Genomic DNA, 24,662 nt, shown 5'->3' with positions numbered 1-24,662 from the left:
TTGCGGCGAGCCCACACCAAAACAGTAAACCGCCGCGCTCGAAACACGAACCGCTGTCACGCTCACTGTTTGATCATGTCTTGTCACGTTGTATACGACTTCACATCCGTCGCAGATAGAAAAATTCGAATTACAAATGTTTCACGGCATTTCCAATCACGATTCCTTGATTATACACTCTGACTGGTAGCTTTCTGTCGCGTTAAAGAAAATCGGTACCATAAAAGTTGGTTTGTCGGTCCCCTTTAACCTCTTAACACACACACAGGACAAAATAGGCATGCTATATATCCCCGTTGTGCACCATCTTTGTGCGTTTGTGTGTGCAGTATGGACATGTACAGGTCGGTCCACTGTTAAAGGGAACACTCGAATGAGCCCCCTTCATTTTGCTGGCCCCCTCATTCCAAGTGGATGTGGAAACGTTGTTCGTTCAAGGTACTGGTCTGTCAAAGGGAGTCGGAACTGTCAACCACCAGTAGTCTTATGTAAATCTAAGCCACTGTACTGTCGCAAGAGAGTGATATCCTGACATGCCCTGAACGCAATTGTTCCCTTTAACAGTGGACCGACCTGTACATTAAGGCTTTGTTTTTGTTCTCAGCTGCCTCTGCGAGCCCTGCTGTTGGACGCCAGCTGGAATGCTCTGCGTTTGAAAGTGTGCACCACAGATGTCATGCTCATAAATACAGAGTTCTCATGATTCTAGTGTTGACAAAGCAATAAGTAAAAGCATGCAGGCACTTGTGCATCTGGAATGAGGTTTAACCCTGTCTCAGGAGACATAAGACAATATAGTCATGCTGTGTTCCTGTTGTTCACCATTTTCATGCATGTTGTGTGCAGTACGTATACATACATGCAGGCTTTGTTTTTGTTGTCCTCAGCTGCCTCTGCAAGCCCTTTTTGCTGGACGCCATGGAAGGCCCTCCACTCGAAAGTGTGCACCTTAGGACTACACGCTCATCAATACCAAGTTCTCTGTCCTTCTCGGCATGATTGTAGTGCCATATAATAGTGAGGCAATAAATCATTTTTGCTGGTCACTTGATGTTCCATGCATGTTGCTTGGTTTCTGAACACATGACTTGGTTGTAAGTTATCTAGTTATCTATGTGAAAAAAAAAGTTGGTTGGTTGGACGAGGAATATGCTTTCCTGGAGAGGCAACTGGCTCTCTCAGGTAGGCGGTGGTCGAGCGCGATGAAGCAAGTTAACATGTTATTGGGAGCAGATGTCCCACCCTTTTGAAATAATCCTGCAGTAAAAAGTGGCCACATGTCCCAATACATCCCACACGCATGCAGTTTTGGGACATCCCAAAAAGGTCTTTTTTTGTATCACTTGGGATGTTTTTCCACCTGTGTGGGACGTCTTTTGGATGTCCCGAAACTCCAAAAGGGATGTCATTTGGATGTCCCTAGGATGCCTTTGCGTTGTCTGGGGTGACTTTTTTGAGAAACATGAAACTATGACGCAGTTGAACATTTACGATGTTTTTAATGTAATCTGGGCAATACGCACTGTGTGAAACTATGTTGCCCATTTGCCTTGGTACTTTCAGGCATGAAATGTGCAGCTATGTTACGCTTGTTAAAACGTTAAAAAAGCTACTTTTGGTTTTTCTTAATATTGTTTGTTGTATAAATGAGTGCTATAAATGCTGTGTAAAACTAAAAACGCGTGCATTTGTCGAGCACGTTAAGCCGGAAAAACGCATTGTTGTTGTATTCTTCACTAAAACAAGACGACTGCTTCGTGTTGAAGAAAGGCACTGCTTATGTCTTAATTGACAAGCATCACGCGCAAACGTGTACACAAAAACACGCAAGAAAAATATGCGGCGCAAAACGCGCACCCAGAGCGATAAAAAAGGGCGCAGAAATTACGAAATAAATAAAATAAAACAATACAAGTCAGTCGTTGAAGGCTCATATGAACCCTATAAGTACAAGTAATCGCACACGACTGGCTGATGTCGGGCGTTGTCGCATGGTCGGAGACTGCCTACCGAGTGCGAAAGAAGTCAAATATAGAACGCATAGCACAGAATGCCTCCGATCAAATCACGTAAGAACAGCTCTGCACATTAAGGGACAACAGCGTAACTCGGTGTGCGCCGTTCGCGTGAGAGAGGTGCCGCGTACATGAGCCACCATATACCACAACACGGAAAGACACATTCCTCCACTTGCGGGTGCCGCAAGAGGGCGCGACGTGTAACGCTGTAGTAAGGTCCCTCTACGCTACAGAGCAGCAGAGTACCAGCAGACTCGGTAGGGCAGCTCATTGCATCGGTGCTCGGGAACTTGCTCGAGTGAAGACATCGTGGGGGGCGGTTTCGATTACGCCGCTTCGAGTGGCGCTGCCTCCGCGCCTTCTAGCAGTATTCAGAAAGAAGCGGACCCGAGGTACTCCAGAGCTACGATGGCTTCTGCCTCACAGTCGGCAATCTTCTCGTTGAGCGCTGCGAGCGCCAAGTCCTTGTCCTGCAGGCTATCCAAAACAACTTGCACGTCGGACGGCGGAGGACGCTCGGTTTATAGGGCTTCGCGGTCGCGGACGAGATTAGCTTTGTAGTATCGGCTCGAAGTACGCCTATGCTGAGTCGCATCCGATCCATCGTCGGTCCAGAACGCCAGTTTTCTTCCGGGTTTCGGCACCAAAAACTATGCTTGTTCAAAACAGCCTCACGTCCGTCGGAGGCGGTTTACTAAGGAAACTGCTAAGACGGCGGAACTGCTAAGAATGCTTTGGTCACGCTGACCACGCGCACGCCGTTCGTGTATACCGGGTATACAGTACGGGCGCGCCGTGCTCAAGCAAGGAAAGGCACGCGAGACAGATGATTATTGCTTATGGGCCAGAAAGACGCCCCATGCAAATACGATCTTTCTCTTTAAGACTCATTCACCCTGCAACTAGCATCGGTCGCACGACCAAATTAGTTACCAATGGCCGCTTACGTCGAAAAGCGTTTGCTTTGGCCCAGTTACTGCAGTCGTAAACCTCTGAATCAATGAGATGCGCATTAACAGTACATCTTCAAGTTTTACGAGACAATGGCCTTGCGCAGCAGACGCGAAATCGGTGTGACGACGGGTGTAGGTCGCGCTATAACCTGTGTGACCATCGGTCGCCTTGAGTCGCATCCTTGGTCGCACGTCACTAATGGTCCAGCGACTGCCGCTAGTCGCAAGTCTGAACGAGCCTTTGCTAGCTCTATATGGCTATTGGCGCTGCGTGCTCTGCTCGTTCTGACCTTGACACATGGGCTCGGTGTTCGACCACGACCCGTCGGCCTGGCAGATGCGCTCCGTCATGCCGACTAGCGTGTAGCCCGCGTTGCACCGGTACTGGACCTTGGTGTTCACGACAAGCTTGCCCGGCGGTACGTCGACGGCGCCGTTGGCTATGGGACCAGGCGCGGGACAGGTTGTCGGAGATGGCGCAGCAGCTAAAAGTCGTCAAACAAGAGAACCGTTTCAGAATAAAGTATGTGTGCTCTGTTTCTTCCCTGTTTGTAGATACAAAGGATCATTACAACGGGCGCCCTGTCTGTTATTCTATCATCGTCCCGTGTCTATAGGGCTGTTTGTTGCCGTTGTAATGATGTACCAACCAGACTAGTTAGCTGCACTGCCACAAGGGACCGAGTACGCCGCGGAAAAAAAATGTGCCATTGCGTTCAGTATGAGGGAGATTAAGACAGAGAGAGTGAGAGAGGCGAAGTTGGGGTAGAGAAAAACGCTACATGGTGGAGCCGCCCGCCACCCACCTGAGGAAACCCCAAGCTATGGCGGTCCCTTTTCGGCTTAAGCGTTAAAGGGACACTAAAGGCAAATAACAATTTATGTCAGAGTGAAAGCTCAACGTATGACAACTTCTTAAACGGCAATATTATCAACAGCAGTGCCCTACTTACCGAGAAATTAAGCTAAATTTATCACACAATGAGCGCCACGAACGGGACATTTTGGAAATGATCCCGATGACGTGAGAGAGTCCGACTACAATTAATCACTAGTAATCAAACTAGCTGCAATAAAAAAAGAACCTTCCGTGCATCAAGAGACGTAATAAAATGCTGCTTGTTCGTTTCCGTTTGATTCACGGAAAAAAGAACCTCTTTGGCGTTGCCATGGGGAACGCGCGTGGTTCAATAGTTCCGTTATCGCCGAACTGCGCTTCGCCCGGCGCGCTGCTTCGCTCACGCGGTCGCGTCCCAGTGGTAGTTTCGGTATCGTGTACTGCCGCGTGTGTTTTGCACGCTGGTGAAAGTCGCTCCGACAGAAAGTTCGACAAAATGCCGCATGCATGTGAAGTTGCCGGGTGCCCGAATGGTGCACGCCGCCAGTGAACGCCGCCGCGCAGTAAAGGCGGGCAACGTTGGGCACGGCAACAGTCATGACGTGAGAAAGACCGCTTACAGGCGGATGATTTGAAGTGCGCTAACGCGATGCGGACCACTAAAACGTGATTTTATTTCAAAATAAGCACTTTTCCCTTGGCACAAAAGTATCACTACGAGGTTTCTGGACCGCTATTTCAACAATCAACGCCGACTTAATATTTGCCTTTAGTGTCCCTTTAAGTTAAGGAGGGGCGATCAGAGATTGTATACGCACCCCAGTATCTCAAAAGCGCGGCCGCGCCTCGGCTTCACGAGATGGTTACGCGCGCAGTGGCGAGAGGGGCTGAGTAGGAGAGGGCATTTTGCCACCCCAGTTTCCTTTAGCGCACTGCTGCCACGCTGAAGACGGGACGCGTATACTTTTTACTAGGATGTTTTGCCACGCGAGAGAAAGAGAGCGAGAGAAAATGCAACCATTCACTTCGCGAACACTCTCGAAACAGCGAAGCTTATGCCCGTCCTTTATATCGCGCTTCTCTGTCACTTCCCGTACGTTGGCGCTTAGCTTCGGCCTCTCTTGCGCGGACATCGCGGTTGGCTAGGCGACGACACGCTGACGCTCACGTCGGGCAGCTTCTTCGTCGGGAGATTGAGAAGTGTTCGCCATCTTGAAAGCGCAAAATCCTGAACACTGACATTGACACGCTATTTTACACTCCGCAGCACCATACCGTCACCCTATCCGGACGCGTTTCTCGAAGGTTCACCCCTCGACGTCCTCCGCCCTCACCCACGCCTCTCGTAGAACGCCCTCGCCACTCGCAGCACACGCAGCCCTCCCCTTCCCACCGAGCCTCACTCTCGCCACAGTGCGAGGCCACGTGATCACCACTACCACAACCCCGAACATGAAAGCCTCGACCAAGCATAGCTTCGCTGTTAAAAAAGGAAGGCGAGGAGGGTGCCACAGATCGCAATGGGCGCCCTTGCGTGCTATTGGTTCTTCCTACGCGGTCGAGTGGCTACGGAAACACCCGTGCATCGTGCCCGTGCCTCCGCCACCGGAGCTTGGCATTTGAAAGCGAGATCTGCTCTATCCGTTATAACTTTTCGACTTTCCAATATAGTGTGACGCTCTTTTCGCTACTAGGGCGTGTCTGGTGAATTCAACTCACGCAAATTGCTATTACGTTACCTGATGCGTGAGTGGCTTGATTATTCGAATATGAATAATTCAATATTTCCCTGCTGAATACAAATTGAGATTTTGATTGTGCCTGCGGCGCGCGTCCGAAGCGGCATTCGGCAGGTTGCATGCACATGTCAATAAGTTCGTTCCCGTAGACTGCCGCTTATACTTATGTGACCCTGTCGCGTATATACGGCTCCCACTTGCGTTCCTTCGCGCCACTTCGAGTGCAAGCTGTGAATTTAACGCTGCAGGGTTTTCGGAAATTTCACTACTTGGTCACTCACAATCGCTGATAAACAATCATTGCGTGGAACTTTAGTGGACTGTAAATTGGGATTAGCGTTAATAATTATACGATAGTGCGGCAAAAACATTCTGTGACGCCTTAAAGGGGCCATGACACGGTCGCCCATAGATTTGTGGTTTTCAGATAGAGATTTCAAAAGTGGGCCGTAAAAGAATATTTCAGTACAAAACAAGCCCTAGAAGTCGCTGGCTGTAAACCCCGCCTACCACCGGCGACCGCCATTTTCCCGTGGCGCGTGTGACGTCACGTGCAGCACGGAACAGAGCCGCCGTCTTCTACCAATGTTTCAGCCGCTGCAAATCGTTCAATTTCAGTGCCAAGCTGAAGAAAGCTACAATATCTCCATATCACGTGCAGCTGACCACGGAAGAATATCGTTCGCCGCAATGCAGACGCTTGCTCAGCTATAGGTGCTTGTTACGTCACGGCTCGCGAGTGAACCAGTGTTGCCTGACTGTCGGGCCTTTCGCGTGTTTATAAAAATATTCTATTATAAATTAAGGGCTCGACCAAATGCGCTAAAATTTCGCCTGCTTATTTGTGAATGCACAAGCATTAATCCACATAACACATATTATGATCGAAAATTGGGTGTCATGGCCCCTTTAAGGATCATTCACACCTGCGACTATAGCAACGGTCGGGCGAGACCAAGTTAGTCGCAAATGGCCGCTTGGTTCGAAGAACAGCTGCTTTCGCTCGGTGCTCGATTTTCAGTCGCGCGACTGCAGTCGCAAACCTCTCAACTAATCAGACGTGCAGGAACAGGACATATCCTTATTTAACGAGACTATCGTAGACCGAGCAGAGGCAAATTCGGTGTCACTGGCCTGAGTGAACATCGGTCGCCTTGAGTCGTTCCTTGATTGGAAGTCGCAAACAGTCGCTCGACTGGTGCTAGTCACAAGTCTGAACGAGTCTGAGCTGGCTATACGGCTATTGGCAGTGAGTGCATCGCGCGCACTGACCCTGACAGACAGGCTCGGTGCCCGACCACGACCCGTCGGGCTGGCAGACGCGCTCCATGGTGCCGATTAGGGTGTAGCCCGCGTTGCACCGGTACTGGACCCTGGTGTTCACAACAAGCGTGCCCGACGGCAAATCGACGGCGCCGTTTGGTATGGAACCGGGCGCGGGACAGATTCGCGGACCGGAACCACCTGCGAAAGGTCGACGCGCAAGACAAAAGCTTCGAAGTCCAGTATCTGTGCTTTATTTCTGACAGAAAGCCCCAAATAGTAAATACAAAGGACCAAGTGCGCCATGGAACAAAATGATCTATAGCGTTCAGTACAGGAGAGGGAAAGACATAGAGGGTGAGGGAGATGAAGTTAATAATAATTATTGGGGTTTCACGTCCCAAAACAGCGATATGATTATAAGAGACGCCGCAGTGGAGGGCTCCGGAAATTTCGACAATCTGGTGTTCTTTAACGTGCACCTAAATCTAAACACACGGGCCTCTAGCATTTTCGCCTCTATCGAAAATGCGGCCGCCGCGACCGGGATTCGATCCCGCGACCTGCGGGTCAGCATTCGAGCAACTGTACCACCGAGGCGGGTAGGAAGGCGAAGTTGGGGCATGGAAAAACGCCACATGGGGGAATCGCTAGGCCCCTCCGAGAAAGCCTATAGTGAGAGCGTACGTGGGGTTACATGAGCCTTGGCTTCACGAGGCATTTGCGTGCGCAGTGGCGATAAGGGTTGCGTTGGAGATGGCTTTTTGCCGCTCTCGTTGCCTTTCGCGCCCTGCTTCAGTTAAGACACTTAAATATTTAATACACAATACACTGAGTGATTAGGTGCTTAGATTTAGGTGCACGTTAAAGAACCCCAGGTGGTCGAAATTTCCGGAGCCCTCCACTACGGCGTCCCTCTTAATCATATCGCGATTTTGGGACGTTAAAACCCAACAATTATTATTATTATTACTGAGTGATTAGATTAGACGTCCCTGTCCAAATAGTGCACTGTTCCACTGACGTCTCACGAACTTCAAAATTTATTTGACGTCAACGTTTTCACACGGCCTGGCTACACTCTATTTAGAGTGTAGAGTGTAGAGTGTCTTTAAAGACAGTTTGCATACTTTCAGGAGTCTTTTTTTTTCCATGCCACAATGATAATCGATATCTGGCTTCCTTGCGTTTTATTTCTTGAAAACGGCACTCGCCACTTTCCGATCCAGAATGCCTTCGTCACGCTGATAGCGCGCACGCAGCTAGTGACCTGGAAGTATACCGGGCCTGCGGTGGTAAAGCAAGCAAAAATAGGCGAGAGAAGCGATGATTATTTCTGTGGGACAAAAAAAAAAGCCCCAAATAATCCCTGTCTCTTTAAAGGCTCCGCCACACTTACCACTGTAGCATCGGTCGCACGCATAGGCGTGCGCAGGGATCCCCATCAGGGGTAGCGAAGGTTCCTCGCAGCGTCCCCTCCCTACGAAGTCAATGTACGAGCTGCACATTGCACATTTTGTGCCCCCCCTCCCCCCTCTTAGGTGAATAGGGGGCGGCTGCCCCCTCCCCCCCCCCCCCCTTCCCGTGCGCACACCTGTGGTCGCGCGACCAAGTCAGTCGCAAATGGCCACTTAGGTCAAAAAGAGACTGCTTTGGGTCCATCGCTCGGTGCTCTATTTTTCGGTCGCGCAACCGCAGCCGCAAGTCCCTAAACCAATCAGACGTGAAGGAACAGGACGTTTGCTCGTTTCACGAGGCAATGGAAGTGCGAGCAGACGCAAATTAGTAGTTGTGGCAACCGGTGTAGACTATTTTACGGTTCAGTGTTGTTAGGTGCCACCATATTTTGGCTACAGCCTTGCCGTTTTGTACCTCTAACACATAAACGAACAGCGCTACGGCAGACGCATACGCGTGAAAACAGTTGGGTTGATGCATTCAACGTTTCATGACCTCATTAATTCACGTCGGGACATACAAAAACAGGAAAACATTCGTTTAACGGCCCAATGTGTCACCGCCGATGTGCCTTAAGTAAAATGCTATAGCCAGAGTGAACATCCGTCGCCTCGAGTCACTCCTCGGTGGCTAGTCGCAAATGGTCGTGCATGATCGGTGCTAGTCGCGTGTCTCAACGAGCCTGACCTCGCTATATGGCCACTGGCACTAACTGCCCTGCGCCCACTTACTTTGACAGACGGGCTGGGCGCCCGTCCACGTCCCGTCGGGCTTGCACAGGCGCTCACTCGGGCCGATTAGCGTGTAGCCCGCGTTGCACCGGTACAGTACTCTGGTGTTAGCAACTAGAGGGCCCGGCGGCACATCGACGTCACCGTTGGCTATGGGAGTGGGTGCGGGACAGTTTCTCGGACCGGTACCACCTGCGAAAGGTCGACGCGGATGACAGTAAACGTTTCAGAAAGCCAGTATCTGCTGAGTGAGTGAGTCCGTTAGCGTATAATTAGCTTTTTCGATCATGGTTTCAGTGCACATTAACGCCAATATCTCGCACGACAGGTGCTCTACGATACGTATTTTAATCTCGCACCTTCAAGTACAAGTTATCAGTGATCGCAGTCCAGTAAGGACATTTTTATTGAAAGATGTGACTCATACGAGATATTTTTATTAGGAACTCCCCGTGAAAGAGTTTGCGAGGGAGAGGTCAAGGCACATCCTCCTCCCAACCCCCGCAACTCGCGTCTCTGATCAATAAATATTCAGCTGGCTTATGAACGCTCATGCCATGAAGTATGTGTGAGTAGACGTCACTATAAACATGAGCCCACATCAGGCTGATATTAAGGCTAAAGTTGAGAAGTTATCATTATAGGTCGGCAAAAAAATGTGGAGCTCACTCAGATTCACTCAAGATGTATATTTTACGCTTAGGGCTGACTCTGTATCAGACTCACCAAAATTTTCCTCAACCTGACTCACTCGGACTGAGACTCACTAAACTTTTTCTCAGCCGGACTCACTCGGACTCATTTAAGCTTACCAAAATATCACTCACCGGTACTCACTCACACTCAGACTCACGGCTCGGTCTGAGAATAGAGCGAGTCTGAGTGAGTCGACTCATGAGTGGGTCTGCCGACCTATGCCTGCAGCTATACGGCTATTGGAGCTGACTGCAACTGCGCGCACTTACTTTGACAGAAGGGCTCGGTTCCCGACCACGTGCCGTCGGCCTTGCAGAGGCGAACCTGCATGCCGATCAGCGTGTAGCCCGGGTTGCACGAGTACTGGACTGGGGTGTTGGGAAGAATCGCGCCCCCCGGTACGGAGATGTCGCCGTTGGCTATGGGACTGGGCCTGGGACAACTTACTGCAGCGGGACCAAGGCAGCGAAAAGTCGTCATGCAAGAAAAACGGCCCAAAAAACTGCATTAGTGTTTCGCTGCTGAAATACAGCCCCTAACAGTAAATACAAAAGGTCAATGAACCATAGTTGAAGAAACAAGCGCGAAGACAACATAGAACACAAAGAAGCTTGACACAGGACAAGCGCTTCGTCACACAGAAGAAGGACAAGCGTGTCCTTCTTCTGTGTGTTCTCCGTCGTCTTCGCGCTGCTTTGTTTCAACTATGCATCGATTCCAGCTCTCCCACCTTTCTACCTTACGTCAAGAGACCACCTTCATAATTGTAAAGCTAGCTTTCCTTCGATGCGGTTCGCCAAACTAATGGCGGCTAGTCACTTCTGCACACAGCGCGTTCAAGATCAATTTGCTTGCGATGTGACGCGGAAAATGTAGACTCATCTCTCTCGATATAAACACGCGTAATAGAGAAGCCCCATGCACGTGCAACTAGGACTTCCTCTCCACTTGAAGCACAACAGGCGCCGCCATTAGTTGGGCAAATTTTCAGTGCAGGGAAACGCACTTGCATGTTTATGAAAAGTGTCGATTGCGCTGCGGAAGAAAACGTGCAATCGCAGAAGAAAATTCAAAGAAGAAAGACAGACACGTCAAGTTATCGCGGGGAAAAGACGATACATGGTGGAGCCGGTAGCCGCCTCTGAGGAAGCCCCAGGTAATGTAGGCCATAGGCGTGCGCCCTTGGGGGGCAGGGGGTGAGGAGGCCGGACCCCCTAATCATCTAGAGGGGGGGGGGGGCGATTATGCTCCATACCTTCACTGTGTCTGACCTGCCCCACCATTGTCTAATGTGCAGGGTTATGGCTACGCGTGTTTTTTTTTTTTTACAATAATGGCGGCCATAGACCCCCGATGTTGCATTTCAAGAACTGTTTTCTTCCCGCCTTTGTCTCCAGAAAGCCGTGGACCAACGACAGGCCGTTGCAAGAAGCACGTCATTGTTTCGTTTTCAGTTTTGCATTCATTGCGGAGCTCGTTTTCTCTCGGACTTGACCAACCGGGGGGCGGGGCCGTGAAACTTGCCCCTCCCCCCACCACTAATGGGTTGATGCGCACGACTATGATGACGATTCTTTATCGCCTGAAGGGTTAAGATAAGGAGGGCGGAGGGACGTGGGATGTCATGCGCTGCCCAGTCATGCACGTCCACTGGGATGCTGGCATTACATGCGCACCCCATAATCCCAGTCAACCAGTAACTGTAACACATATATGTTATTTTTCAAAAGAGAAACCGTTGCTCCCTTGGGACTAACAGTTCGTCCCTTCTCAGTTAGTCCCCATAGGGAGGAATGGTTGTGACATCTCAGTTACCCCCTAAAGAAGTAACCGCTACATCCCAACAGTTTTAATCGTCTCCTCGAAACTGCTGGGGGCTGACAACTTGTCCTCAGACAGTATGAATGATGAATCGTTTATCCTTCAGGAATTAATAATTGCGGCAAAGCGGTTACTCCCTAAAAAGGCGACCCCCCCCCCCTCTTTTCTTTTTAGTCCTTATCGGATTAGAGTGTTTGGAAAGCGGAGGGTCGGAAGACGCTTGCCGCACCAACCAATCTAGCTGCGCATTCAATGTTTCTTAACGGCTTTCTTGTGACCATATCGAATGCATTCATATTGAACCACCTACATGCGATTTGTAGCAGAATAGCAGTATCGCGGTCTTTAAGCCAAAAGGGATACATATTAGCGCAAGCTAGGAAGCAAGGACTTCAGAAATAAACTAGGAGGAAACAAAGGTCGGGCGCTAAAGTTCAGAAAGTTTTGCGTCCGACCTTTCTGCTTCCTCCAATACTCCTTTCTCGGGTCTTTCTTTCCAAGTTTGCACTAATTTGTATCCCTTTGACGTCAACGAACTAGCCCAGCAACAAGTCTTACTGAACCGTAAAGCTGAATTGGTCACATTTGAGGCATTACAATTTGTTAGGAGCTCAAACAATGTAATTTTTTTTTACGCAGAATGGTAGATAACATCCATAACTTCAATCAGCGACATTTAAAAAAATGGCCTCATTTTCAAAACTATGTTCAAACTTCGAAATTTTTCGTAGACTAAATATGTATTTCAGCTCAATTTTAAAGCATAAAGGTACACGGGAAGCTACAAAATTTATCGCAGAAGAAAACACCCGTGCCAAAGTTCATATCCAAGCTTCATTATCCTCAGCTTAACGTGCCTACAGCAACAATTACCTAGATTACAGGTATACCTGGCCCTTTACCATGTTCATGACAATTTTTCTAAAAATTTCTTTTCTCGCTTTGTCTCTTTAAGGCTCATTCATACACGTGCGACTAGCACCGGTCGGGCGACCACGTTGGTGTTCAATGGACGCTTAAGTCGAAAAGCGACTGCTTCGACTCAGCCGCTCGCTGCTCAATTTTTCAGTCGCGCAAGTGACGCCGTAATCCTCTAAACCAATCAGATGCGCAGGAGCAGCGCTTCGGCCTATTTTGCGAGGCAGTGGCAGGACGCGAATTCGGTGTGGCGATGGGCATAGGTCCTGAGACTTGGCAGTAGTGAAATTACCGTAATGACAGTACTTTTTGCTGTAATAAGCAATGGAATGAATATTGTGGGCTGGTAAGTTAGTAATGTGATGAATTACTTAAAACAAGTAACTTCAAGAAAATTACTCGTTACTTTCCGAATTACTTTTGGCTACAACGCAGCATGTCCGCTTCCCTTGTGGCATAAGAAGTTGACCAAAGAAGGAAAGAAAAATACAACTTATTCTGAGTGCCGAACCTCATACAACATCTCTCATATTTTAACAAACATCCCACATATTTAAATGTATAAGCGCTGTAAGTAAGGTGTACATGAGTTAGTGCATGAATGATGTATACTTTTTGTCAAAAGTGATTTCATTTTCAGAAGTAATAGTGGTAATATCGTTACTTTCGGCCACCAATAATATGTAAAGTAATTTAACTGCATTAAACATTTCTCGGGAAAGGAATTAGTAATGTAGTTTAATTACTTTTTAGGAGTAATTTTGCCAGCTGTTATAGGTCCCACTAGCCGGTGTGAACATCGCTTGCCTCAAGTCGTTCCTCGGTAGCAGTGGCAAATGTTCGCGAGATCGGTGCGAGTTTATAAAAGCCTGAACAAGCCTGACCTGGTTATACGACTAATGGCGCTGAATACACTGCGCGCGCTCACCTTGACAGACGGGAGCGGTGCCTGTCCAGGACCCGTCGAGCTGGCAGACGCGCTCCTTCTGGCCGACCAGCGCGTAGCCCGCGTTGCACCGGTACTCGATCCTGGTCCTTACAACAATCGGGCCCGGCGCGATGTCGAAGGCTCCGTTGGCTATGGGAGGGGGCGCGGGGCAGGTATCAGCGTTAGCATCTGCGAAAAACCGACAGGCAAGACAACCGTTAAAAAAAAAAAATGTGGACAGCTTGCACCAGTGTTGCAAGGCTGGACTAACAGCGCGGAGCTTGTGGCCGACCTAGCTTCTGTCGGTTTGGCCAGGCATTTCAAGGCTTGTCTATTTTGAGCGTAGAACTATATTGCTTGGTGAAGAGTCGTCGTGGCTACGTGAAGTGAACGATTAATTGGTATGTTCTTATTCAGCTCTACCTTAATTAGCAATGTATTGACTAAGAAGGTCTTAATTAGAATATTATTTAGCCAGTTACTGACTAGCAAGGTCGTAATTAACAACATCTTAATTAGTAATACATTAGTTACCAAAATCATAATCAGCAAGATGTTAATTAGTACGAGCTTGGTTAGCAACGTCTTAATTGGCATGTTTTAGTTAACAATAATCTTAATTAGCAAGGTCTTAAGAAGATGACGAAGAGAGCGCGCGTCAGCCGAGCAGCGCGCTAGACGGTAGATGCCGATCATGATGATGATAGCTTTTGTTTACTCTGCACGACATAACGTCGAGCTTAAACAGCTCTGCTGTCAAAAATGGTGAGCACATTCCACTTCGTGAAGACGGATGACCAGCGAAGCTGTTTGTCACACGACAGGGAGGCGACACACAATCTTGAACTATATAAGGAAAGAACTCAGGAGGTGCACCTGTGGCTATTGGCGCTGGCTGCACACTGCACGCGCTTACCGTGGCAGATGGGCTCTTTGCCCGACCACGTCCCGTTAAGCTGGCAGAAGCGCTCCTTGTCGCCGATTAGCGTGTAGTCTATGTCGCATCGATACTCGGCCCTGGTGTTCACATGAATCGGCCCCGCCTCCACGGTGACTTCGCCATGGACTATGGGACCGAGCGGGGGACAGGTCGTCGTAGGAAAAGCAGCTGCGAAAACATCAATAGTGTAATTGTTGGGGTCTTACGTCCCAAACCCACGATATGATTATGAGAGACGCCGTAGTGGAGGGCTGCGAAAATTTCTATCACCTGGGCTCGTGCACCCAAATCTAAGTACACGGGCCTCTAGCATTTCGCCTCCATCGAAATGCGGCCGCCGCGGCCGGGATTCGATCTCGCGACCTTCGGGATCGCAGTCGAGCACCATAATCACTAGATTACCACGGTGCAGCTGCAAAAAGCCGACGCGCAAACGAAGCCGTTTCAAAACGCAGTATCTGTGCTTCGTTGCTGACAGAATGCCCCTAAGAGTAGATAAAAAGCTGGAGGACGCTTGAGCTTCGTCCTTCAAGAGTAGAACGTGTCAGCGTAATCGGGCCCCGTTCGCATCGCCTTCTCGATCGCTATAGCCTGGTTTCGGTTCTCGGTGGACACCTCAACCGTGCCGCAAGGCATGGAACGTATGTGCGAGTTACATTGGACGTTTAAAACTATTTTAGAATGCCTACAGCAAGTACAGTCGCGAAGTGCCCACTAAGCCAAAATTCTTTCTTCTGCGAATCAGCAAAATACCCACTATACGCGTCCTTAAGGCAACACGCGCACCCACGCACCTGTTCACTTTGTTGATGCATTTGCTGATGAAGATAATGAAATAAGACGGAGCAATTTGTAATGGGTGGGCTTTTAAGCCACCCGCTCGATGCGCAATTCCCATGTTCTACCGCCTGGCGCGATTGTACGCTTCTGCCACGCCCCATTACGTGCGTGATCCTCGCACTACATGACATTCGTATAGGGTTTTCCTAGGATACAATTCTAAGCAATGGAGCGGCTCTTTGTAAAGAACACCTGCTTGCCACGCAGAAGGCCTGGGCTCTAATCCTACTCGAACCAAAGATTTATTATTATTTATTCATTTGCATCTCGAATTTTCGCTCACGGACACCGCCGAGTTTTCGCTCGCAACAAACGACACCGACGCCGAGACCGGAATTTCTGCGAAACGAGCTCTTTAACGATGTCGCGTTAAAAGCTTCAAGTGCGCCGCGGAACAAAACGTGCTATTGCGTTCAGTTTGAGAGAGGGAAAGAGAGAGAGAGCGATGCAAATGAGGTTGCTGAAGCTATTTGTGCAACACTACCGCAGCACTGGTCAAAAAGTTGGGGGTCTATAGAAAGTAAGCAGAATGACGCGACGGGAAAAACGTTGGCCGCAATGGAAGAGGTCCTCGCCGCGATGCAGAGCAGCTTAAGTCAAATACAGATTGCGCTTAGTGATCCACAAAGGGGGCTTGTTGCAATTAACGAACGTATCGAAAGACTCGAGAGTGCGGGTAGGACAGCTCCCTCCACCGCGACCGGACCAACTCCCGATATGAGGCAACCAAGAAATCCTCCGAGCTACATTATCGCACCTCCCACCGCTGGTGCCATATTACGTGCAGCCCAAGGCGGCCAAGCGCCAGAACAGCCTCATAATGGATAGTCGCACGGAGCACTTCAAGATATGGCAATGGAACTGTAGGGGGTTCTCAAACAAGAGACCCCTCTTACAGCAGTATCTCAGGTCATTCACGAAAAAACCACACGTCATTGCACTTCAGGAAGCGGGCGCCATCCCCAGCGCGGGACTCCCTCGCTATCAAGCAGTTTTCGGGCCCCCCGGGGGTCGAGGCGTTTCGATCTTTGTAGATAAAAAACTTACACACCTACATCGCGATCTCGGGCCGTTGAGCGATGGTACAGAGTACGTCATGGTTGAGATTCTTCTCGATCCACCACGTCGAGGCCTGCGCAGGAACAGTCTTTACATCCTGAACGTCTATAGCAGTCCACGCAGCCCTGCAGCCCGTTTGAAGTCTCTCCTCAAGAAGGCCGTTGATTTGGCTGGCACACGGCCGCTGATTGTTGTCGGTGACTTTAATGCCCCATATGCGCTTTGGGGATATGCATACGACACTCGCAAAGGCCGGGACCTCTGGCAGAGCGCCACCGAGGTCGACCTCACCCTCATTACTGACAACGACTTCCCAACTAGGATTGGTAATTCGGTGTGTAAGGATACCACCCCAGACCTCACGTTTGTCAAAAACGTAGCCGGAGCCGAGTGGGAAAACACTGCCCTCGACTTTGGCAGTGATCATTACGTTTTGGAGACCAGGATACGAATAGCCAGGAGTAGATCCAGGGAATTCACGGTGACAGACTGGGATGTGTTCCGCAAACTCAGGGCTAACAGGGATCTCAACTGCGCCCCCGACTTTGAAAATTGGTGCAAGAGCATCAAGGAAGACGCCGCATCCGCTACCAAGAAAATCGTAACCGACCTGGACGTGGATAAAATGGATAGCAGGCTTGCCCACCTCCTTGAGGCCAAGCAATCACCGCTTCAACGATGGAAAAGCCAAAGGCTCAACAGAAGATTACGCAAGAAAATCGCCCAGGTCAACAAGACGATCGAGGAACATTGCCGCACCCTATGTAAACAACAGTGGGACGAAGTGTGCGAGTCTGTCGAAAACCAACTTCGCAATGGCAAGTCCTGGGGTCTTCTCAAACACCTTTTGGACGAGAACAGCACGAGGTCCAGTCAGAGACGTTCCTTGACCCGAGCCCTGCACGACGCAACTGAGTCATGTACCGATGAGCAAGTCTTGAACGAGCTGATTCGAAAATATCTTCCAGTCGCCGAAGGCGAGGACGAAGCCGATTACCCTGACTATGCGGGTCCGGAAGCCCCTGAGCTCGACCGCGACTTTACCGAGGCTGAAATCAGGCAAGTCGTTTTCGCCCTCAATTCTAAATCTACTCCCGGCCCGGACGGCATCACAAATAAGATGCTCAAGAATCTCGATGACAGGTCGATCAAGTACCTGACGGAAAGAATCAATGAAGTTTGGCGCAGCGGACGCGTCCCACCCCAGTGGAAAACGGCCTGCACGGTCCTCATTCCCAAACCAGGCAAGACTCCCAGTGTTGACAACCTCAGACCAATATCACTGACGTCCTGCGTCGGCAAGGTTGCGGAGCACGCCTTGCTGAATCGACTCACTCGCCACCTCGAGGAGATTGGGGCATACACACACAATATGATTGGCTTCCGTGCCGGCCTCTCGACGCAGGACGCCATGAAAATGATTAAACACCATATCCTCGATCGGAGTACGAGGGACACGAGAGCCATACTCGGGCTCGACCTCGAAAAAGCCTTCGACATCTCCCACCAATTTATCCTCACCTCCATCGCGGGACTAGCGCTCGGGCCCAGGGTCTATAACTTTATTAGATCCTTTTTGAGTCGAAGAATCGCCCGCCTCAAGGTCGAGAGTTGCACGTCGGATGAAGTCGTCCTCGGATCCCGCGGCACGCCCCAGGGATCAGTCATATCGCCCACGCTATTTAACGTTGCCATGATCGGCCTATCAAAGAGACTCTCTCAGTCGAAGGAATCAAGCATACCATCTACGCGGACGATATAACAATTTGGTGCACCGGAGGCAGTGAGGGCCAAGTCGAGTCGGTCATGCAAGAGGCCATCGACGTCACCGAGCAGTTCCTGCTTCCAACGGGCCTGAAATGCTCCCCGGCCAAGTCCGAGCTCCTTCTGTACAAGAAGAGGCCACGCGGTGGTAGCTACCGGGATTGGAAGCCGGCTTCGGAAAGTGGAATCCGGCTCCACACTGGCAATGGCTCTCCGGTTCCCAGGGTTGACTCTATCCGCATACTCGGCATGTTCATCGAGTCAAACGGTGCAAATGGCATGGCATTAAGACAGATCGTTACTAAAACCGAGAATGCGCTCAGACTGATTCGAAGAATCTCCAACAGGCACCGAGGCCTCAAGGAAGACAATCTAATCAGACTGATCCACGCCTTTGTGCTATGCCATTTCACTTACACAGTGGCCATGCACAATTGGCAGCGGGCCGAACGAGAGAAGCTAAACGCACTCATACGCAAAGTCGTCAAGAAGGCGCTCGGTCTCCCTATTAGGACACACACCGAAGACCTCCTGAAGTTGGGAATTCACAACACCCTTGAAGAGATTGCCGAGGCTCAGGAAAGAGCGCAACTTCTAAGGCTCTCCGGTACACCGGCGGGCAGAAAAATACTCGAAGAAATTGGGTTCAACCCCATCGCTCACAAGCCGAGTTACGCCCAGATCCCCACCGAAATCAGAAACAATATTTACGTCGCCCCCATCCCACGCAACGTCCACCCGGTCCACAATGCCGGGAGACGCAAGGCCCGAGCCGCCGCAATTCTGGGAAGTTTGCTCCGAGACGGCACCGATGCCAGTTTCGTCGATGCAGCGGAATATGTGGAACAAGATGCCTTCTCGGCCGTAGTAGTCAATGCGCAGTGTCAGGTGGTCAACTGTGCAGCGGTGCGAACCCCCAATCCCGAGGAGGCCGAGCAAGTTGCGATTGCGCTCGCCATGCTCGACGATCGCAGAGAGACTGTGTATAGTGATTCAAAAGCAGCAATTAGGGCCTTCCAGATAGGGTGCATCTCCCGGTTAGCGCTCCGTGTACTACAAACCTCCCAGCACAATTCCTCTCACTCTTTACACTGGTTCCCCGCGCACATTGGGGAGGTACAGGGAATTCCCGCGAACCCCAACGAGGTCGTGAACGAAGCCGCGCGAGGAATGACGGACCGCGCCGCTTCCAATCCCGTCACTCACCCAGGCCACAGGGACGCGCCGTACACGTATAACGAAATCACTAAATTCTTTTACCTGGCGCGAAGGGTTTACCCTCCTCCGCACCCTAACCTCAACAGACCCCAAGCAGTCTCCCTTCGACTACTCCAAACCAAATCGTATCCCAGTCCTGCGTATCTTCACGAGACATACCCGGACGTCTTCCCGAACGGACTATGCTCGGCATGCGGCGAGACAGCCACATTAGAGCATATCCTCAGCATGTGCCAAGCCATGGACTCAAGCTTCACCTTGGAGGAGTGGGAGACGCTTCTACGTAGCCCCGCTCCCAATGATCAGCTCACGGCTGTCCAGCGGGCCCGCGAGGTGGCCGGCAGGCTCGGCTTGCCGGTCCCTACGTGGGACTGAGCCGGGTGCGCGACCCAGTCGCGTTCTGCAGGACACAATAAAAGTTATTTTCCTTCCTTCCTTCCTTCTACAGCGCAACTCTCACTGTAGGTCCCCATAACGTATCGTCCGATCTGTGAAATACGACTGCATCAAAAAAGTCACAGTTTGGCCGCAAGGACGATGCAATGAATACGATAGCAACAAATTGTAATGTCATACGGAGAAAGGCTGACAGCTTTAAAAGCAATATTAATGCTAGAAAAACACGAGCTGGCGAAGTAAGCCAGTGTGCTGCGGTGTGGGCCGACACATATGAAGAGAGAGACTCGATGGCCACAACAAGTCGCGTGTAGAATGGCAGTGTTGATGAGAAGAGGCATGACGCGTGAGCCGGGCATCTTATGTCGGAGAGCATAAGACGGCTTGTTCATAACGTAATACACGCAGCGTTCCTCCGTACTGGTGCTCCAACGTATCACATTCAATTCCGCGGAACGCTGCTGGCGTGTGTACGCGAACTTGCAGCACAACCAGCGCACCTGACTACGACAGATGTAACTTTCTGACATTCCTATAGTCCTCCAACAAGGGAACGGCGACGCCCTTTTGCCGCGCCCTTAGAATCTTTGCTTCATATCGCGGGTTAGCAAACAAGCCTCAAGCAAGCTCATGAAATCGCACGGCACATTAGAGAATGGCAATAATCGCGACACATTCAAAATGATAATTGGAGCCTGCATATAACGAAGCCAAGGACTTGGCTTCGTTATCTGTCGGTTTTTTTCTTTATGCGTCATCGCGCACGATGCAATAATTGTCATCTTTCATTGTGTCACAGTGCGCGATTTGACGAGTGGCTGGACCTGGTACAATGTCTCAAAAGCACAAAAACTAGCTATACATCTCTACGACCGACACTCTGTTACGCGTAGTGTGGGCGTCATCTATCTTTACAAATCTGTGCCTCAGATGAAAAGGTTAACCCAGGGAATACACCAGGGCACACCAGCGCCGAGGTTCGAGTGCCACTATACCAGACGCCTAAGTCAAGGATTAGAGTAACCTTACTTTAAAAACTGATAAGCCATGTATATAAGGCTCGTTGTAAGTGCACTCGTTGAAAGTCGGTGCATGTTTTGCGCCCTTCTTCGTTATACAAGCTCCACAAAGACGTCTATAGACCCTCTCTGTTACGGACAGCGCACTCACCCTGACAGTACGGCTCCTGGCCTGACCACGTGCCGTCCATCTGGCAGAAACGCTCGGCCACTCCGACCAACTGGTAGCCAGTGTTGCACCGGTACTCGGCCTTGGTGTTCACGGCTAGTTTACTACCTGGCGGCACGTCGACGACGCCGTTCGGTATGGGAAGCGGGGAAGAGCACGTCTTCGCAGTACCACCACCTGCAAAGGAAGATTATTCGAATTCGGACGTGACATATTCTCGACATACTTCTCTGTTTTGTGTTAGGACTCAAAGGGACCGACAACTGCCCAGAACACGAAATGAGATGACTCCACTGATGGAAAGATTGTCCGTCGCATTGACTCAAACCAACCCTGTTTTTTAAAAGGTAGTACTCCATAAAAATGTACATATGGGCCTGCGTTAGTAGTATGCATTAAAGTGGCGCTGCCTTCGCGTGACGTAATGATCCCATGCTCGTTAGCGCGTCTTGAGCAACTTTTCAGCGTGCTCATGCAACCGTGCACGCAGTTTCCAGGTCGCTAAGATTTTGGAGCGACATAGTTTTGCTACCTACACTTGGTCTCAGAAATGACGCGCGCTGCCACTCGGCGTGGCCTCGCGTACGCATAGTGACGTTTTCGATGACTTGGCTTGGCTCGTGCATCGAGAGAGTAACGATATATTCTAGGCACTATAGTTTCAGTATTACGGGTGGTGTTCTGTGTTTGAACCTCCTCCGTGACCCAGCCGGTCTGCGCCGAACGAGCACACTTCGATTTAAAAGCTACAGGGCCCCACACGCCGAAGTCTCGGCAAATCTCACTTCTTGCGTGGTCTTGACGCAAAAGGTCACGTGTTGGGGCGGCACTGCTGGCTTCAAAATGGGTTGGCTTGCCAAGGCTGCCTGCGTGACGTATATATATATATAATGCTCTCTCCTTTCTTTTTCCTTCCTCCATGTTTATTGTTGTGTTTTGGCTTTTGGTTTTGATAAAAGAATGGCTCGTGAACGTCGAGAGCCGATGCGAAATGGTCATTGTAAAAGGGTCGATGTGCTGAAGTGGCTGCTTAACATCGTCTTGCAACAAAGCCGCGGCATGAAATTATTTAGTATGCGGTAGACAGTGACGAGATTTGGCTAACCTTTACGGAGGGTGAAATTTTGCAGAATGCGATGAAAGACAGTGACGAATTTGCCTAATCTTTACGAAAGGTGAAATTGTGGAATATGCGGCGAAAGGAAGTGTCAATATTGGCTAAGCTTTACGAACACTAAAATTGTGTAGTATGTGGTGAAGAACAGTGGCGATATTGGCTAATCGTTGCGGACGGTGAACTTGTTGTAGCACGCGGTGAAAGACAGTGAAAACAATGACTAATCTTTTGCGTAATATGCGTAAATTGCGCAATATGTAGTGAAGGACAGCGGTGATAATGTCTAATCTCTACGACCGGTGAAACTGCGTAGTGCGCGGTGAAGCACCATGGAGATATTGGATAATTTTCACCGACGATGGAATTATGTAGCATGTGACAAAGGACAGAGGCAATATTAGCTAATCTTTAAAAAACGGTGAAATTGTGTGGTATGAGCGGTGAAGGACGGAGGCGATAGTAGCTTATCTTTACGGACGTTGAAATTGTGTAGTATGCGGCGAAGGACAGAGGTGATATTGGCTAATCATTACGGATGTTGAAATTGTGTAGTATGCTGGTGAAGGACAGAGGCGATATTGGCTCTTTGCGGACGGTGAAATTGTGTAGTATGCAGCGAAGGACAGCAGCCATGTCGGATCATTTTTACGGACAGTGAAATTGTGTAATATGCAGTGAAGGACAGTGATGATGTTGGCTAATCTTTGCGACGGTTAAATTGTGCAGTATGCACTGAAAGACTGGCGATATTGGCTATCTTTACAGACGGTGAAATTGTGTAGCATGCGGTAAAGCAAAGAGGCGATATTGGCCTATGTTTACGGACGGTGAAACTGTAGTATGCTAGTGAAGGACAGAGGCGATATTGGCTCTTTGCGGACGGTGAAATTGTGTAGTATGCAGCGAAGGACAGTGGCGTATCGGCTAATCTTTGCGGACGGTGAAATGTGTAGTATGCGGTGAATGACAGAGGTGATATTGCCTAATCTTTACGGATGTGAAATTGTGTAGTATGCAGTGAGAGTGGCGTATTGGCTAATCTTTACGGGACGGTGAAATTGTGTAGTATGCAGCGAAGGACAGTGGCGATGTTGGCTAATCTTTACGGACGGCGAAATTGCGTATGCAGTGAAGGACAGTGGCGATGTTGGTTAATCTTTGCGGACGGTGAAATTGTGTAGTGTGCAGTGGACAGTGGCGATGTTGGCTAACCTTTACGGACGGTGAAATTGTGTAGTATGCAGTGAAGAACAGTGGCGATGTTCGCTGATCTTTGCGTACGGTGAAGTTACGTAGTATGGAGTGAAGGACAGCGACGATATTGAGTAATCTCTACGAATTGTGAAATTGTGAAGTACGCGGCGCAAGCCACTGACGATATTGCCTAATCTCTACGCACCGTGAAATTGCGTAGTATGCGGTGGACAGAGGCGATATTGGCTATCTTTACGGACGTTGAAATTCTGTGGTATGCAGGGAAGGACAGTACCAGTATTGGTAATCTTTACGAGCGGTGAAATTGTGTAGTATGCAGTAAAGCACAGATGCGCTGTTGGCTTACCTTTACGGACTGAAGGACAGCGGCGATATTCACTAATATCTACCAACGGTGAAATTGTGTAGTCCATGTTGAAAGAGAGCGGTTATATTGGCTAGCCTCTACAAACGGTAAAACTTTGTAGTCCATGGTGGACAGTGGCAATATTGGATAATCTTCACGGGCGGTGAAACCATGGATTATGTGATAAAGGACAGAGGCAATATTAGCTAATCTTTACAAACGCTGAAACTGTGTGGTATGTGTGAAGGACAGAGGCGATATTGGCTAATGTTTACGGACGGAGCAATTGTGTGGTATGAGCAGTGAAGGATAGAGGCGAGAGTAGCTAACATTTACGGGCGTTGAAATTGTGTAGTAGTAAGTGAAAGACAGTGGCGATATTGGCTAATCATTACGGATGGTGAAATTGTGTAGCATGCGGTAAAGAAGAAATGCGAGATTGGCTTATGTTTACGGACGGTGAAATTGTGTACTATGCTGGTGAAGGATACAGGCGATATTGACTAACGTTTACGGACGGTGAAATTGCGTAATATGCTGGTGAAGGATAGAGGCGATATTGGCTAACGTTTACGGACGGTGAAATTGTGCAATACGCAGCGGAGGACAGTGGCGATATTGGTTATTCTTTACGGACAGTGAAATTCTGTGTACGCGGTAAATGACCGTGGCAATAATGACTAAGCTCTGCGAACGGTGAAACTGTGTAGTATGCAGTGAAGGACAGTGGCGATGCTGGCTAATTTTTACGGACGGTGAAATTGTGTAGCATGCGGTGAAAGACGGCGACGATATTGACTCATCTCTGCAAATTTTGAAAATTGTGTAGTATGCGGCGAAATACAATGACGATATTGCCTAATCCCTACGCACAGTGAAATTGCGTAGTACGCGGTGATATTGGCCGAACTTTACGAAAGTGAAATTGTGTAGTATGCGGTAAACGACAGTGGTGATTGGCTGATCTCTACGAACGGTGAAACTGTGTAGTGCGGTGAGAGACAGTGGCGATATCGGCTAATATTTACGAACTGTGAAATTGTGTGACATGCAGTGAAAGACAGTGGCGATATTGGCTAATCTTTATGAACGGTGAAATTGACAATCTTTTGTGTGGTGCACTGTGATTAACGATGAGTCTTGCTTGCGAAAACGTTGGCGCGTCTTGCGTCTAATAAGGCCCGTCTCCATGACTAGGTGTCGACGAAACTACAGG

The 24,662-nt window shown here is 49.5% G+C and overlaps 1 protein-coding gene across 1 annotated transcript; it reads right to left on the bottom strand.

Annotated features, from left to right (window-relative positions):
- Positions 1 to 3,229: 3,229 nt before the first annotated feature.
- On the bottom strand, positions 3,230 to 22,518 carry LOC119406431 (CUB and sushi domain-containing protein 2). The gene is made up of 8 exons (XM_037673177.1): positions 22,419 to 22,518; positions 20,751 to 20,945; positions 14,280 to 14,471; positions 13,364 to 13,552; positions 9,966 to 10,142; positions 9,001 to 9,192; positions 6,821 to 7,012; positions 3,230 to 3,456 (listed from the first exon to the last, which is right to left on the bottom strand). The coding sequence occupies exons 1-8, from the start codon at positions 22,516 to 22,518 to the stop codon at positions 3,230 to 3,232; spliced, it is 1,464 nt and encodes a 487-aa protein (XP_037529105.1).
- Between the last annotated feature and the right edge of the window lie 2,144 nt (positions 22,519 to 24,662).

Source organism: Rhipicephalus sanguineus, chromosome 10, assembly GCF_013339695.2.
Source record: "Rhipicephalus sanguineus isolate Rsan-2018 chromosome 10, BIME_Rsan_1.4, whole genome shotgun sequence".
Taxonomy (NCBI): domain Eukaryota; kingdom Metazoa; phylum Arthropoda; class Arachnida; order Ixodida; family Ixodidae; genus Rhipicephalus; species Rhipicephalus sanguineus.
This window is presented reverse-complemented; position numbering and strand designations above follow the sequence as displayed.